We start from the raw sequence: 13723 nt of genomic DNA on the forward strand, positions 1-13723 counted from the left end.
TTGACTTACCTGGCCGTGAGGACGGCGGCGAGTCGACTGCTGCCGCTTCCCCATCGACTCCGCTTCCGCCTCTCGTGAGCTGGAGTTCCGGAGTCGACGGGGAGTGCATTCAGGGATCGGTTTATCTGAGATGCGATAAATCGATCCCCGATAGATCGATTCCCTACCCGCCGATCCGGCAGGTAGTGAAGACCTGCCCTATGTGTTAATTTTTCAGTAATATGCTGATATTTGAGGTTCTCTTACAAGTTATCAGCTGTCTAATTTATAGTGTTTCTTACTCAAGTATTAGTTTTAAAATAAGCTGCTAGCTTTTTATCCTTTGAAGGGACAATGTGATTTAGACTTTAAAAGTTCACTTGTGAAATAATGAAATAAACTGTCAGCACTGACCATTCTATTTGGCTACTGTTTATGCTTTGCTTGCTCACTTATGGATTGTTGGGGGGGACATGTCTAAGACTGTCACTAAGTAGAAAAACTTAATAGCCCCATATACTTCTCTTAAGAGACAGATACACCATAAACATCAAAATAAAAAAAGCTTTTCTTTGTTTTCCCTAAAGTAGACTAAACCTAGCAACTTATATGTGCACTAATGCCTGTTGACTCATTACCTTTTAAAAGTCTACTGTGGAGCTGGTTATGCTCCCCAGATGATCCCTTTTCAAGGAAGGGCAATTCTTAAATACCCTTGGATACTAAAACAAAATATTATCCTAACATCTCTTCTGAAAACTGCCATCTTTGGGTCTAGCATATGACAGAGAATATGGTGGGTGTGCAGGTGCATGTACAGCCACAAGGACATGGTAGTTCAGCTATATAGTCTCTAATCATGTGTTTGAGCCCCAACATAAGGGAAGAATAGATGACTTATTAGACAAATATTTAAAGCCTGTGCTGGGGGAAGCACCCTAATTTCTCAGTTGAAAAACCACAATAAGATAGCCATCATTTTGACCTTTGTCTTTAGTTCTCTAAACTATGCTTTTTCTGTATATTGTGTTTAATCTTTTTCCTGTTTTTGACATAATTTTTTTCCATGAGCATTTGTGGTCTTGTACTTTCTTTTCCTTTTGTTTTCTTATATGCCATTATTTAGACTTGACAAGGAAGATGCATTTCACTAATGAGAGCAATTTTAAAAAGAAAAGAAACTGTCCTTTCCTGAAAACTTTGAAAAACCAGGTGCGGTTTCCTGTGTTTTATGCATCTAAAACACTTCAAAATCTGGATTTCATGCTTAAAAATAATTAAAAAATGGAAATAAGAACTAAGTGACAAATTAAAAAATCAGTTAGATTAAAAGTGCTGATTTAAAACTTTGATTTGAAAGCACCTGAATTGTTTAAACAAACTAATGTGAACTGAAGGAACCAAACTTAAACACCGTGATAGAAGCAGTGCTGGCAGCTCACTGCTGACTTTAAACATATAAGTGGGGGAGAGATTTGAAATCATCTTGTATGCATTTTGATCATAGGGTGGAGACTATCCTTATCTGCGTATGCGTAATATTCTTTTTGGTCCTCTCTAGTATGAAGGAGTGGATATTTTAACTGGACTAGATAGATCTTGGAATGAATTCATATAAAGAAAAACCTTGGTTGAGATTTCTGGTGTATATGTTGTCTTATTCTTGGTTACATTTGGTGAAGCAGGCAGAGTTAGTGCACACTTAATGCCGTATACATTTTTGTATGGCATGACTCCTCAGGTAGGATGGAATTTAATGATTAACTTAAATTACATTACATTAATTAAATTATATATTTCTAAGCCCCTTCATTTTTCAGTTTAAACCTATTTTTACTGAAAAATTCCTGGATTTTAGAAAACGTATTCAGTTTTTTCCAATTTTTACCTTACGTTTGTATCATTCAAATATATTAAAAAAAAAAACTAGTTTTATTAGTATCTCATGTAACATTGTATTTTCCTATGTATTATGATAATACATTAATCTGTGTTTATATGCAAAGCTGCCTGTTGAAGTAAGGCTATGTATTAGTCTAGAAGATACACACAATAAACAAACAGGCACTCACGCAAGCGCCAAAGTGCGTGCGCATCTGAACATACTGATGAATCTCACGCCGACCACGTACTCATTTCAAGCTGTTTGTTTAAAGATTTGGCACACTAAAATGGAAAGAAAACAAAAATCTGTATCAGAATATGTTTCAGAACACAAAGTATTTTAAAGTTTCAAAGAAACAAAAATAGGAGAAAAGGATGAAATTGAGGGTATGCACTGCAAATGGTGTGGCACCGTTATTAAATGTAAATATAGGCTAATAGTTCTGTCTATAACAGTAAGCTGTTTATTCAAATGGAAAGTTTTATTTGGGGATTAGAGAGATATTGTTTTCTTAAACTCAGAGGTGGCATTGTGTTTTGAGTTCTTTATTAGTTGTGCAGCAAACCACACTGATGAACAGAATTCAAAGCATTAATCTACTGAAACTTTTCCCCCTGTATTTCCATCCACCAAAATAAACCTAGATATTTACCCAGAAAAATTTAGTTTCTTGCACTTATTTTCACCTGTTTTTTTGTTGTGGTGGTAATAAACACTGATAAATTACTGGGAAAAAGTAAATAAAATAAAAACTGGAAACAAGGGGCCCTATATATTTCACAATTCCTATGTAAACTGTTGCATATAAGTAGTAATTAACTTGTTTTGGTTATCTGAAATGTGTTTTGTTTTTAAAATCTCAAATTATGTTAGTTTGAGGTCTTTCTCACATTTAAAAAAAAAAAAAAAAAGACTACTCAGGCTTTACAGCAATGGCATGGGCTATATTCGTGGAAAACCTGACATGAAAAACTTCTCATCTTTTAACTTTTTGTTTTTCTGCAGTTCTAGCTATTTTTCACAATTGGTATACACTAGAACCTCAGGAACACCTTAGGAATGGAAGTTTGTTCATAACTCTGAACAAAACATGGTTGTTCTTTCAAAAGTCTACAACTGAACCATTGGCTTAATACAACTTTGAAACTTTACTATGCAGAAGAAAAATGTGTAACAATCTTAATTGAAATGAAACAAGCACAGAAATAATTTTCTTACCTTAGCAAATCTTTTTTTAAACTTTCCCTTTATTTTGAGAGTAGTTTAACACAGCGCTGTACTGTTTGCTCCCCCCCCCCCCTTTTTTTTTTTTTTTGTCTCTGCTGTTGCCTGGTTGCGTACTTCCAGTTCCAAATGAGGTGTGTGGTTGACTAGTGAGTTCATAACTCTGGTGTTCATAACTCTGAGGTTCTACTGTATTATTAAAAATCCTCACTTTCTTTGTCAAGGCAGGGTTGGTATCACAAAGTTGGTCTTCACAATGTAAAATAATAGGCTACATGGCTGTAAAATTAGCCCTGCAGAATATTGTTTCCAGCCAAACATCAGCAGTATCAGTAGTATGAATCTATCCCTCATCCTACCCCATTTACCTCAGTGAGTAACTTCACTGTCTAAATGAGGGCCCTGCGATAGATGTTCAGTTGAGGTGATATACCCTTCCAGCTGTGGAAAAAATTTCCAGCCAACTATTCTGGTTGCTGTGCTCAACTTTACCTCCTTTTCTTCAGAAGCTGTTTGTTTCTACAAGACCTCGATAAGTTTATGGAAGATAGGTCCATCAGTGGCTATTAGTCAGGATGAGCGGGATGGTGGCCCTAGCCTCTGTTTGCCAGGAGCTGGGAATGAGCGACAGGGAATGCATCACTTGATTATCTGTTCTTTCATTCTCTCTGAAGCACCTGGCATTGGCCACTGTTGGAAGACAGGATACTAGGATAGATGAACCTTTGGTCTGACCCTGTATGGCTGTTCTTATGTTCTCAAGATCCTATTTTATGTGGGCTTGTTTTAAAGGACTTGTAGCTTTCCCTTTAATGTTAAGTGTAGTGCAGGGAACTTTCTGGTTCCAGTTATTGGTGTCATTGATATCTCATTGCTGACCGCTTAAAAATAGCGAGTATAATTTCTGTATTTTTTTCATTAATAGGTTGTCTGGATTACTAGAACACTAACGTACTGAGTACTAACAGACTAGGTTGTAGCGTTTTTACCAGTATTAGTACTATTACCCCTTCCTAACTCATCTCCCCCTCCCTCTCCAAAAACAAACACCAGTGTTAACAAAACCATACAGACTTCTTATAGCATCCCCCAATGGAAAAATATAACTCTGGCTGACATTAGGCTATGAAGGTAGATTAAAGTATCTTAACTTTAAGGGTGTATCTGCACTAAGAAAATTCTCTAGCAGCAGTGCAACCAACACTGCTGCAGGGTAGACTGAATGCAGAGATTTCTACCACAGTTAAATGACGGTGACCTTGTGTACATTATAATACTCAGATGTGTTTGAACATAGTTGTCAAGATTAGCTTTAACTGACACTCTTGGCCATAATGCAGCTGTCTGGACAAATTGTGTTCAGCCTTGCCCGCTAAATGTGACATACTCTGGTCCCAACATCTTTTAATTGCAATTAGCTGACACTTGCTGAATACAGATTGTCATGGTCTACAAAAAATTGGGCAGCCTGGTATCAACCAACTTGTCTTCACAACTTTGTTCAACCAGGACCATCTGTGTTCCATCAGGAGTCTCTCTGAAGAAGGTGGGGATGTACAAATATAGCATAGAGATAGGATTGGAGAATGTGAGTGAACTTGGTCTGTGCCAGATGCTGGAAGAGAGCAGATAACAAGGGGCAGAGGCTAGGATGTCTGCTGTCTTTGTTTTCCTTGGCTACTCTCCTCTTTCCTGAGAGTTTAGCAATATCTGTAGGAAAATGGAATGTATCAGCTCTTCTGTGAGTCTTAAAGTTGTGTTTTCAATCTTGTATTCATGCACTCCTTTGATTTACTGATAATCTGAAGCTTTCCCACCAACCCAGAATCTCTTTCACAGCCCAGTGGGGATACTAATATTATAAGTCATATCAGTCTAAACAAATTTTGGCATCAAGCCCATATTTTGGAAACTGTCGTTCTTACTCTTATAGTTACCTCTTCTTTCTTTCCATCGGGGTCGAGGGGTGACACTTCTACTAAATAGTGTCAGGTGATATCAATATAACAATGAGTAATGGAAGAATGTTATAGATAAACTTGAAAAGGCTTGGTGTTTTTCGGGTTTGATGAAACTGTGTTCAAACATATGAACTTGTGCATATTGGGAGACGTGTGCTATTTTTATTGTACAGAGCCTTTGCTCATCCAACACTGAGACAGGCAAATTAGCGGAAGAGAGAATGATCACGCAATGTGGGGAAATGAGACAGCAGCGATAAATGGGTGTGGAAGAAAAGAACATATGCAAACAAAGTGAGGTGGTAAGAGGAGGGGGAAAATAAATAAAGTGGGAAGGAAAGGACAGAAGGAGAGAGAGCAACTGGGGAGTGGAAAGGCAAGTTAGTTACCTTGATTGGTTTGGTAGGTGGATTTGTTGTAGAGGGAATTGGGTCCATCTTTTCTAGACAGAGGAATAGTCATTACAGTGCATGCTTGACATTTCAATTTTGAAACACCTATCTCAATCTTTAGGTACCTTACAAACCTTGCCAATGCAATGACAAAATTACAAGTAAATGAACTGTCCATATACCAACCCCCAAGAATATAAAAACAAACAATACCTCTTACCATTGCCACTATTGCTGGGTATCCCTCAAACCACCAGATAGATCAAATATTAAGCAATGTGTATTTCTGGTATTATTCCATAGCAGCATATGAAGTTAAAGATGAATTTTTCCTGTTGACTTAAAAATAATGCTTTTTTAACGTTAGGCATTTTTGAACAATTGAATAAAAATTAGGGCTGTCAATTAATTGCAGTTAACTCATGCGATTAACTCTTAAAAAAAAAATTAACTGCGATTTAAAAAATTAATCGCAATTAATCACACTGTTAAACAATAGAAATCCAAAAATATTTAATACATTTAAATTGGTAGTTTTTCTACATTTTCAAATATATTGATTTCTATTACAACACAGAATACAAAGTGTATAGTGCTCACTTTATATTTTTATTTTTTATTACAAATATTTGCACTGTAAAAATGATAAAAGAAATACTGTTTTTCAATTCACCTCGTACAAGTACTGTAGTGCAATCTCTTTATCCTGAAAGTGTAACTTACAGATGTAGATTGTGTTTGTTTGTTTGTTACATAGCTGCACTCAAAAACAAAACAAAGTAAAACTGTAGAGCCTACAAGTCCAGTCCGTCCTACTTCTTGTTCAGCCAATTGCTAAAACAAACAATGTCACCTGAAAGTGAGAACAGGCGTTCACATGGCACTTTTGTAGCTGGCGTTGCAGGTATTTATATGCCAGATATGCTAAACATTCGTATGCCCCTTCATGTTTCGGCCACCATTCCAGAGGACATGCTGCCATGCTGATGATGCTTGTTTAAAAAAAAATGCATTAATTAAATTTGTCACTGAACTCCTTGGGGGAGAATTGTATGTCTCCTGTTCTGTTATACCCACATTCCGCTATGTATTTCATGTTATAGCAGTCTTGGATGATCACCCCAGCGCATGTTCATTTTATAAACACTTTTTCTCAGATTTGAGAAAATGCAGAGAAGGTACCAATGTGAGATTTCAAAGGATCTGGACCCAAGGTTTAAGAAACTGAAGTGCCTTCCAAAATCTGAGGGGGACGAGGTGCGGAGAATGTTTTCAGATGTCTTAAAAGAGCAACACTCCGATGTGGAAACTACAGAACCCAAACCACCAAAAAGGAAAACCAACCTTCTTCTGGTGGCATCTGACTCAGATGATTAAAATGAATATGCATCGGTTTGCTCTGCTTTGGATCATTATCGAGCATTATCGTGTCATCAGCATGGACACGTCTTCTGGAATGGTGGTTGAAGCATGAAAGGACATATGAATATTTAGTGCATCTGGCATGTAAATATCTTGCGATGCTTTTGCTGGCACTGTTGTAGCTGGCCTGTTCTCACTTTCAGGCAACATTGTAAACAAGAGGTGGGAAGCATTATCTCCTGCAAATTGCAACCAAACTTGTTTGTCTGAGCAATTGGCTGAAGTAGGACTGAGTGGACTTGTAGGTTCCAAAGTTTTTCATTGTTTTATTTTTGGATGCAGTTATTTTTTGTATATAATTTATAAGTTCAACTTTCATTTTAAAGAGATTGCATTACAGTACTTGTATTATTTTGCAATCAAAATAAATGAGTACTGTACACTTTGTAGTCTGTGTTCTTATTGAAATCAATGTTTGAAAATGTAGAAAACATCCAAGAATATTTAAATAAGTGGTATTCTATTATTAATAGTGTGTGATTAATCGCGATTAATTTTTTTAATCGCTTGACAGCCCTAATAAAAACTGTTGCTACTTTCCAAGGTCATGTGGAAAAAAGTTGAAAAAAAATCATGTTAAGTGACATCATTTCTGTAATCATAATGTATGTATACAAAAATTTTTAAGCGAATCTGCTTTGTGACTTCTAGGGGATCATCTCTGGGCATCAAATAGTAGCTCCGTTTCCATGGCTGTTCAACTAATTTTCCAGGTGCCTTTTTTGAGACTGCCAATGAAGATGCTTGTTTCTACTGTCTTTATGATGCAGGCACTTGTTCCCTGAAAATGCAAGCATGTTCCACATAAGGCCACCAAGCAGCCATGCAAACCAACCAACTAACTAGTTGCAAAATGTTCCATATCTTCTTTCCATTTTTTTTATTGTGGGATCACTTGAGGTATTGTCATTATTGCTGTATGTAAGTAGCATATTGTAGGATTTCTTTGAATTTGTTTGTGTACACCACATTAAACAAACAAAAGCAGCTTATGTAGTATCTTGATGAACTTTGATCTAGAGCCTCTATATCTTGTTCCTCTTTCAATTTCTGAAGTGCTGCAGTCAGGAAAAGCTCTTTAAATACAGATACTTATTTCATGTCATAGAGTTTTGTGGTAAATTTGTCACTTTTAATCAACATGCATCTCCAAAAACCAATGTGTGATAGCTTTTCAAATGCTGTTTTCAAACGTATTTTTCCTCCATGAGAAGTAGGAGCAGGATTTATTTGTAGCAAAATCATATAATTAAAGATGAGCTTACTAAAGAATGTATTTTGAAACTTGCTTAAAAATGAGTTTCTAAACTATCTTTGTTCACATTTCATTTAGCTTAGAATCTAGATACTTAAACAGTGATCTTATTTTTTTTAAGGGTGCAATATGTATAACTTGTCCCTTCTTATGAGTCATATTATTCTTATTGTTGAATTCCTATCAGATACTTATGTACTGTGTAAATTTTCATGTTTCTTTTCAGATTTGAAGAATAGAAGAATGCTTTCCACTGAGAATAGCCCTAATACTTCTGTTACACAATGCCTTTAAGCGAGAAGAATAGCGTGGTTTTTGCGTACGAGTCTTCAGTACACAGTACCAATGTTCTACTCAGTCTCAATGATCAGAGAAAGCAAGATCTTCTTTGTGATGTTACTATTCTAGTGGAAGATCAACGATTTCGGGCTCATCGGTCTGTGCTTGCAGCTTGTAGCAGCTATTTTCTTTCAAGAATTGTGGGACAGTTGAATGCTGATCTTCTCATCACTTTACCGGAAGAGGTGAGTGGCACTAATTGGCATACTTCTGTACATCACCATAATTATGTTTCTACACCATTACATTAAATTATGCTATACAATAGGCTGGTGTTAACATTAAGTAATTAATCTTAAATTAAGTGGTTTAGGAACTGGGAAACTGGTGAACAAACCACTGCTTCAGAATTGTCATTTATCAAGCATTCAGTGTAAGGATGTGAGGGGACACACAAATGAGAACGTACATGAGCTATTTAACATCAAATTATCTCTTTAAAAAGCTGTAAATGAAATTAATATTGCTTGCTTGCAGGATTGTAGCTTCTGTTTGAAAAATATTTTGTGCAGCACAGATATTAAATTCTCATGTTCCCCAAGCTGGTGTAGGCTTCAAATGCTGCTGAAGGTATTGTAGATCTCTGTGCTTCGTGTGTGAGAAGGGAATACTTTGGATTATTGTATTATTGGAATACATTGTATTATTCACCATTTCAGTTCGTATATGCAGTGTGCCTTAACACTCAACGAATCGGGTCACTAGTTGGACTTAATTACTTGCCACTACTGCATATATGTTTGGGATTTGAAGATGGGAAGGTTGACGTCCTCTTTCCCCTAGTGATTTTACAAGTGTTTGAAGCTAAGTTAGTGTGCTGATTTTATAAACAGTGCCACAGGAGTAAGTGAAAACAAATGGAAACTTTTCACAAATACAAACTGTTGTGTACACTGCTCTTTTCAGAGCATGCTCCAAAATAGTTTAAAACTTCACAAGATTTTTCAGGATTCCTCTAAAATCTATATCACCATGTGTTTGGAACACTCTGCAGCATACCATTATGATTGTTTTAAAATAGTGATCCCAATCACATTGTTGAGTATAATAGAACCTGATTTTATTCGCTGTCAGGGTCCGCCACCTTTAAGTTGAGTAGTACTTTACTCTGCAAGTAGTCACTTTTGATTTCAGTGAATCTGTTCATGGCATAAGTTAGTAACTAAACGTGAAGGGTTGGTAGAAGGAGGCAGAATCTGTCCCTAAACCTTTAGGGAAGTAAGAGTATGAGATTGGTGTTAAAATTGAAGAGAGAAAACTTATTGGACTCTTTTTGGGTGGTATTCAGTGGGTATTGTATTTCTTTGTGAGAGGATTCAGATCCCTAGCAGAAATAGGGTCTGTAGTAATAGGGTGTGGAGCTTTCAGAAATGGACCTGATTCCAGTGAGTCATTAAACTGAGAATAATTTGTCAGTTTGGTATCTGTTCAGACAGAAACAAATTTCCTTTTAATGGGAGGAACAGGGGATGGAGGATATACCCTGTACCAAAGAAGTTAAATAACCAGTCATGACCAAATTCATATTATTACTGATATCAGAATTGGTAACACATTAGACTGTGAATGAATAATAGTGGCTGCATTTAAAAAGGAGTGTGCTAGATGCCAGGAGTATAGTGACTTTGCCGGTAAATTATCCTGGAGTACCTTGTGTTTTGAAAGGAAGCCTGAAAATCCAATCCTGCTTTTGCATCTGTTTACTGCTCTTCAGTGAACAGTGATACTTTTAATCTTTGAGGAATAGTAATATATTGGAATTTTATCAATTTATTTTCCACTGTGAAGTGGAACGCTGCTATAAAAGGGTCACAATAAAATTCTGTCATATCAAAAGATGGATTTTTGATGGAGCTTGGCTAGATATAACTCTTGGTTCATTTCTTTTTAAGGAAAACTACCTTCTCTCCTCTCCTCATTTCTGCTTGCCATTTCCCCACAGGACTGGATCTGTTTGTTCATTGATTCCTGTTTAACCCGACCAAGCAGGTTCCTGTGATAGGGGGCCCCATTTGCTGTCTTAAGCCCAGGTAGATCAGACACCAAAACTTTGTCAGTAAACAGTTGTAGGACCAGGATAAGCCGCTCCCATGTCAGTGGGCAGGGAAGATTTGAGTCCGTTTCATACTGACTTCTCATGTAAAGGTGACAGGACTGTGGTTTGTGTCAAGTCTCAGCCTAGCAAGAAATGAGCCATACTAACATGTTTGTTCTTTTTTTTAAACCCAAACAGGTGACACTTAAAGGATTTGCTCCTTTGCTTCAGTTTGCATATACTGCCAAACTTATTTTAAATAAAGACAATGTGTCCGAAGTTTGCAAGTGTGCAAAGTTTTTGGGAGTACATGATATTGAGGAATCTTGCTTTCAGTTTCTCCAATTCAAGTTTTTGGACTGTAAAGCAGACCAGCAGGAATGCCCTAGAAAGAAATGTTGTACCTCACGCTGTGAGAAAGCAAACGTTAACATTGCCCTTGTGGATGATGGGGACCTAGAAATAGATGATGAAGTGGCGGAATTCTTGGAAACGGAATACACTGCAACTCCTAATTCAAAGCTCAGCAAAGATGAAGAAAATGCAAAAGTATCTCCTCATCTCCAAGATACCAATCAAACATGCAATCCTGCATGTTTAGAAAAAGATAATGTTTCTGGCGTGTTTTCCCTATGCCCAAAATATAGGAAGTTCCAGAAAGCTTTTGGGAGTGACAAAGTCCATACTGGAACCAATCTCTGCAGTATTAAAGATGATCAGGTAACATCCGCTACATCCATTCATCAGAGTGAATCATTTAATGATGCCATACAAAAAGCTCAGGAGTGCACAGCTGTGCAGCTGGTCTCACAATGTGAAGAGACTCAGGTAGAAATGGAAGAGGGGGAGAAAGAGGGGGAGAAAGAAGAGGAATTGAAGAGAGAGTCTGTGTCTCAGAGTATCTCATGTCCTATGGAGAAAACAGATGCTGCTTCTCTTCCCCAAAACTCTTCTGTTGCACTTCATGAACTTTATTCTGCGCCTTTTCTAGGCCCATATGAGCAATACAGCAACTTGAATTTAAGTAGTATGCAAAACACAGTTGTAGCTGAAAAAACTGTGACAAGTACTGTCGTTAGGAATGATAAACCAATCCGTGAAAATCAAGATGATTCGCTTTTGAAGTCTGATTTGTGTGCTAGAGAAGACATAAGCATTACATCAACTAGTGACCGAAGCAGTGTGGAGAGAGAGGTAGCTGAACACCTAGCAAAAGGTTTCTGGAGTGACATTTACAATACAGAGACTGCTTGTCAAATGCGTTTGTCACCTGCAACAGCAAAAGAATGCTCAGAACCAATATATTCAGGAAAAAAATCAGAGTGCCCATGGTTAGGTATCAGTCTCAATGAGAGCCCTGAACCTTGTTCTCAAAGAACTTTTACAACTCTGAACTCTGTCAACTGCCCATTTATAAGTAACCTTGGTACTGAAGTATGCTCAAACAGCCCAGAGATAAATAGTGGAGATTATATCCAAGAACCACAACAAGAACAATGTCCATATACTTGTGTGATAAGTTTGGGAGAAGACTCTGAAACTGACACTGAGGGAGACAGTGAGTCCTGTTCAGCAAGAGAGCAGGAATGTGAGGTGAGGACATTCTGGCTATATTTTTGTTTCCATAGATCTGTATGCTCCTTTCTGAAATCTAAATTCTAAGCCCAATTAGTTCCAGATGGTTTTCTTGCTTGGTTTCAAAACTCTAGGGGGAAAGTACCATTTTATTTCTCCATCTAAAATGGTCGAAAGATCTGTTGGAATACAGTTAGTAATTTTAAAATAATTAGGTTGTTAAAGGAGGTTTATTGAAATTCATAATGTCTATGAAGTGTGTGGAAATGTGCAAGATGAGAGGAGACATGTCGGTATTAAAGCTAATTGCATAATTTTCTAAGGAAAATTTTTCGATCAAATATGCATTTAGTTAAAATTGAATATTTTGTGTGAATGTGTTTGTTTTGACAAAATTTTCAATGGGGAAAAATTGAAATGACTTTTCCAGTTGTTTGATATTGAATTGTTTTGACTTAAATTAAATATGTTTTAAAATATACTATAAATGTCAAAATGATTAAGTATTACGAAAACAAAATGTTTGATATTAAATTTTTTTTGGAATTTTCATTCCACTGGAAACTTTGAAAACTTGGATTTTTGTTGCAATCTGGTGGCAAATATTATTTTTTGGGGGGGGGAGGGAAATTGTGTTTTTTGACAAGCTGAACTCTGTATAATTCCAAACTACTTTTATACTGCACTTGTTTCTGCTACTTTGGTTATATATTGTCTGTTTCTTCAACTGCAGAAATTGCTTAGTGCTTGTTTTTGTGATGAAGTGAAGCACTCCTGTTTTTCCTGTTTTTTCTTTTTTTTCCCAGCCCTCTCAATTCATTGTTTTTTTGTTCATATGGTAGAACTTTTACCTTCAGCTGAATGTCATAAATAATCAGTTTCCACAGACTAGGTAGAAAAATGGAAATTCTAAAGTTACAATATGATGCTGTGATGTAGAATTCTTCATTACTCTAAAGAAATGTTTTACCTTTCAGGCTTTAAGAACAGATTCAGCCCCCAAAATAAGCAGTGCATAATTTGCACTGAAAGTAAGTGGGAAAACTGCTAGCTAACTCCAGTGCTGAATTTGGCCCATTCCTTAAATTCATGGAATGGTAAATGGCATTGTCTGGAGCAGCATTCCATCCACTTCTTTAGTGTTAGTGATGTCTCTGGTGGTAGCAGTAGAAACCTGTTGAAAGACTCCCTTCCTGCATTCAGTTCTTTAGGTAAAAGTAAGCTGATATTATTTTTGACATTTTTGTTTTTATTAGGTCTGCATATATTCTTTTAATAGCTTACTTTAAAATATAAATATTACATTTGAAAAACAAAGATGGCGTTCAACATGAACCAAGCATTGGTGACAGGCCTTATAATGTTGGTATGTGTGCATATTTGTAGCAGCTGCTGTCCCCAAAGCTCAAGCATAGAGGGGGAGGAGGCTCAATTCTATATATAATAATGGAAAGTGTTAAGCAACCTAAATACAGGAGTTGCAACCAGTTACCCGTACAATAGAAACAATTTAATACACATTTATAGATGTGTATTTGTGTAACATATATATGCAATATTATATATTATTAACGGTTTAGGGTGAAATTCAGACTGTGCTGGGGGATGCCTCTCGAAGGTCTTATACACTAACTCAGGATTTCTCAACCTGTGGTT

The 13723-nt window shown here is 36.6% G+C and overlaps 1 protein-coding gene across 4 annotated transcripts in view; it reads left to right on the forward strand.

Moving 5' to 3' along the window:
• Positions 1-13723, forward strand: part of BACH1 (BTB domain and CNC homolog 1) — a 49781-nt gene that overhangs the window by 10242 nt on the left and 25816 nt on the right. For all 4 annotated transcript variants that reach the window (XM_054047837.1, XM_054047859.1, XM_054047841.1 and 1 more), the window contains 2 exons: positions 8345-8642; positions 10691-12085. In XM_054047837.1, the coding sequence (XP_053903812.1) occupies positions 8403-8642; positions 10691-12085 (1635 nt within the window). In that variant the 5' untranslated portion in view covers positions 8345-8402. The remainder of the gene's footprint in view (positions 1-8344; positions 8643-10690; positions 12086-13723) is intronic.

Source organism: Malaclemys terrapin, chromosome 1, assembly GCF_027887155.1.
Source record: "Malaclemys terrapin pileata isolate rMalTer1 chromosome 1, rMalTer1.hap1, whole genome shotgun sequence".
Taxonomy (NCBI): domain Eukaryota; kingdom Metazoa; phylum Chordata; order Testudines; family Emydidae; genus Malaclemys; species Malaclemys terrapin.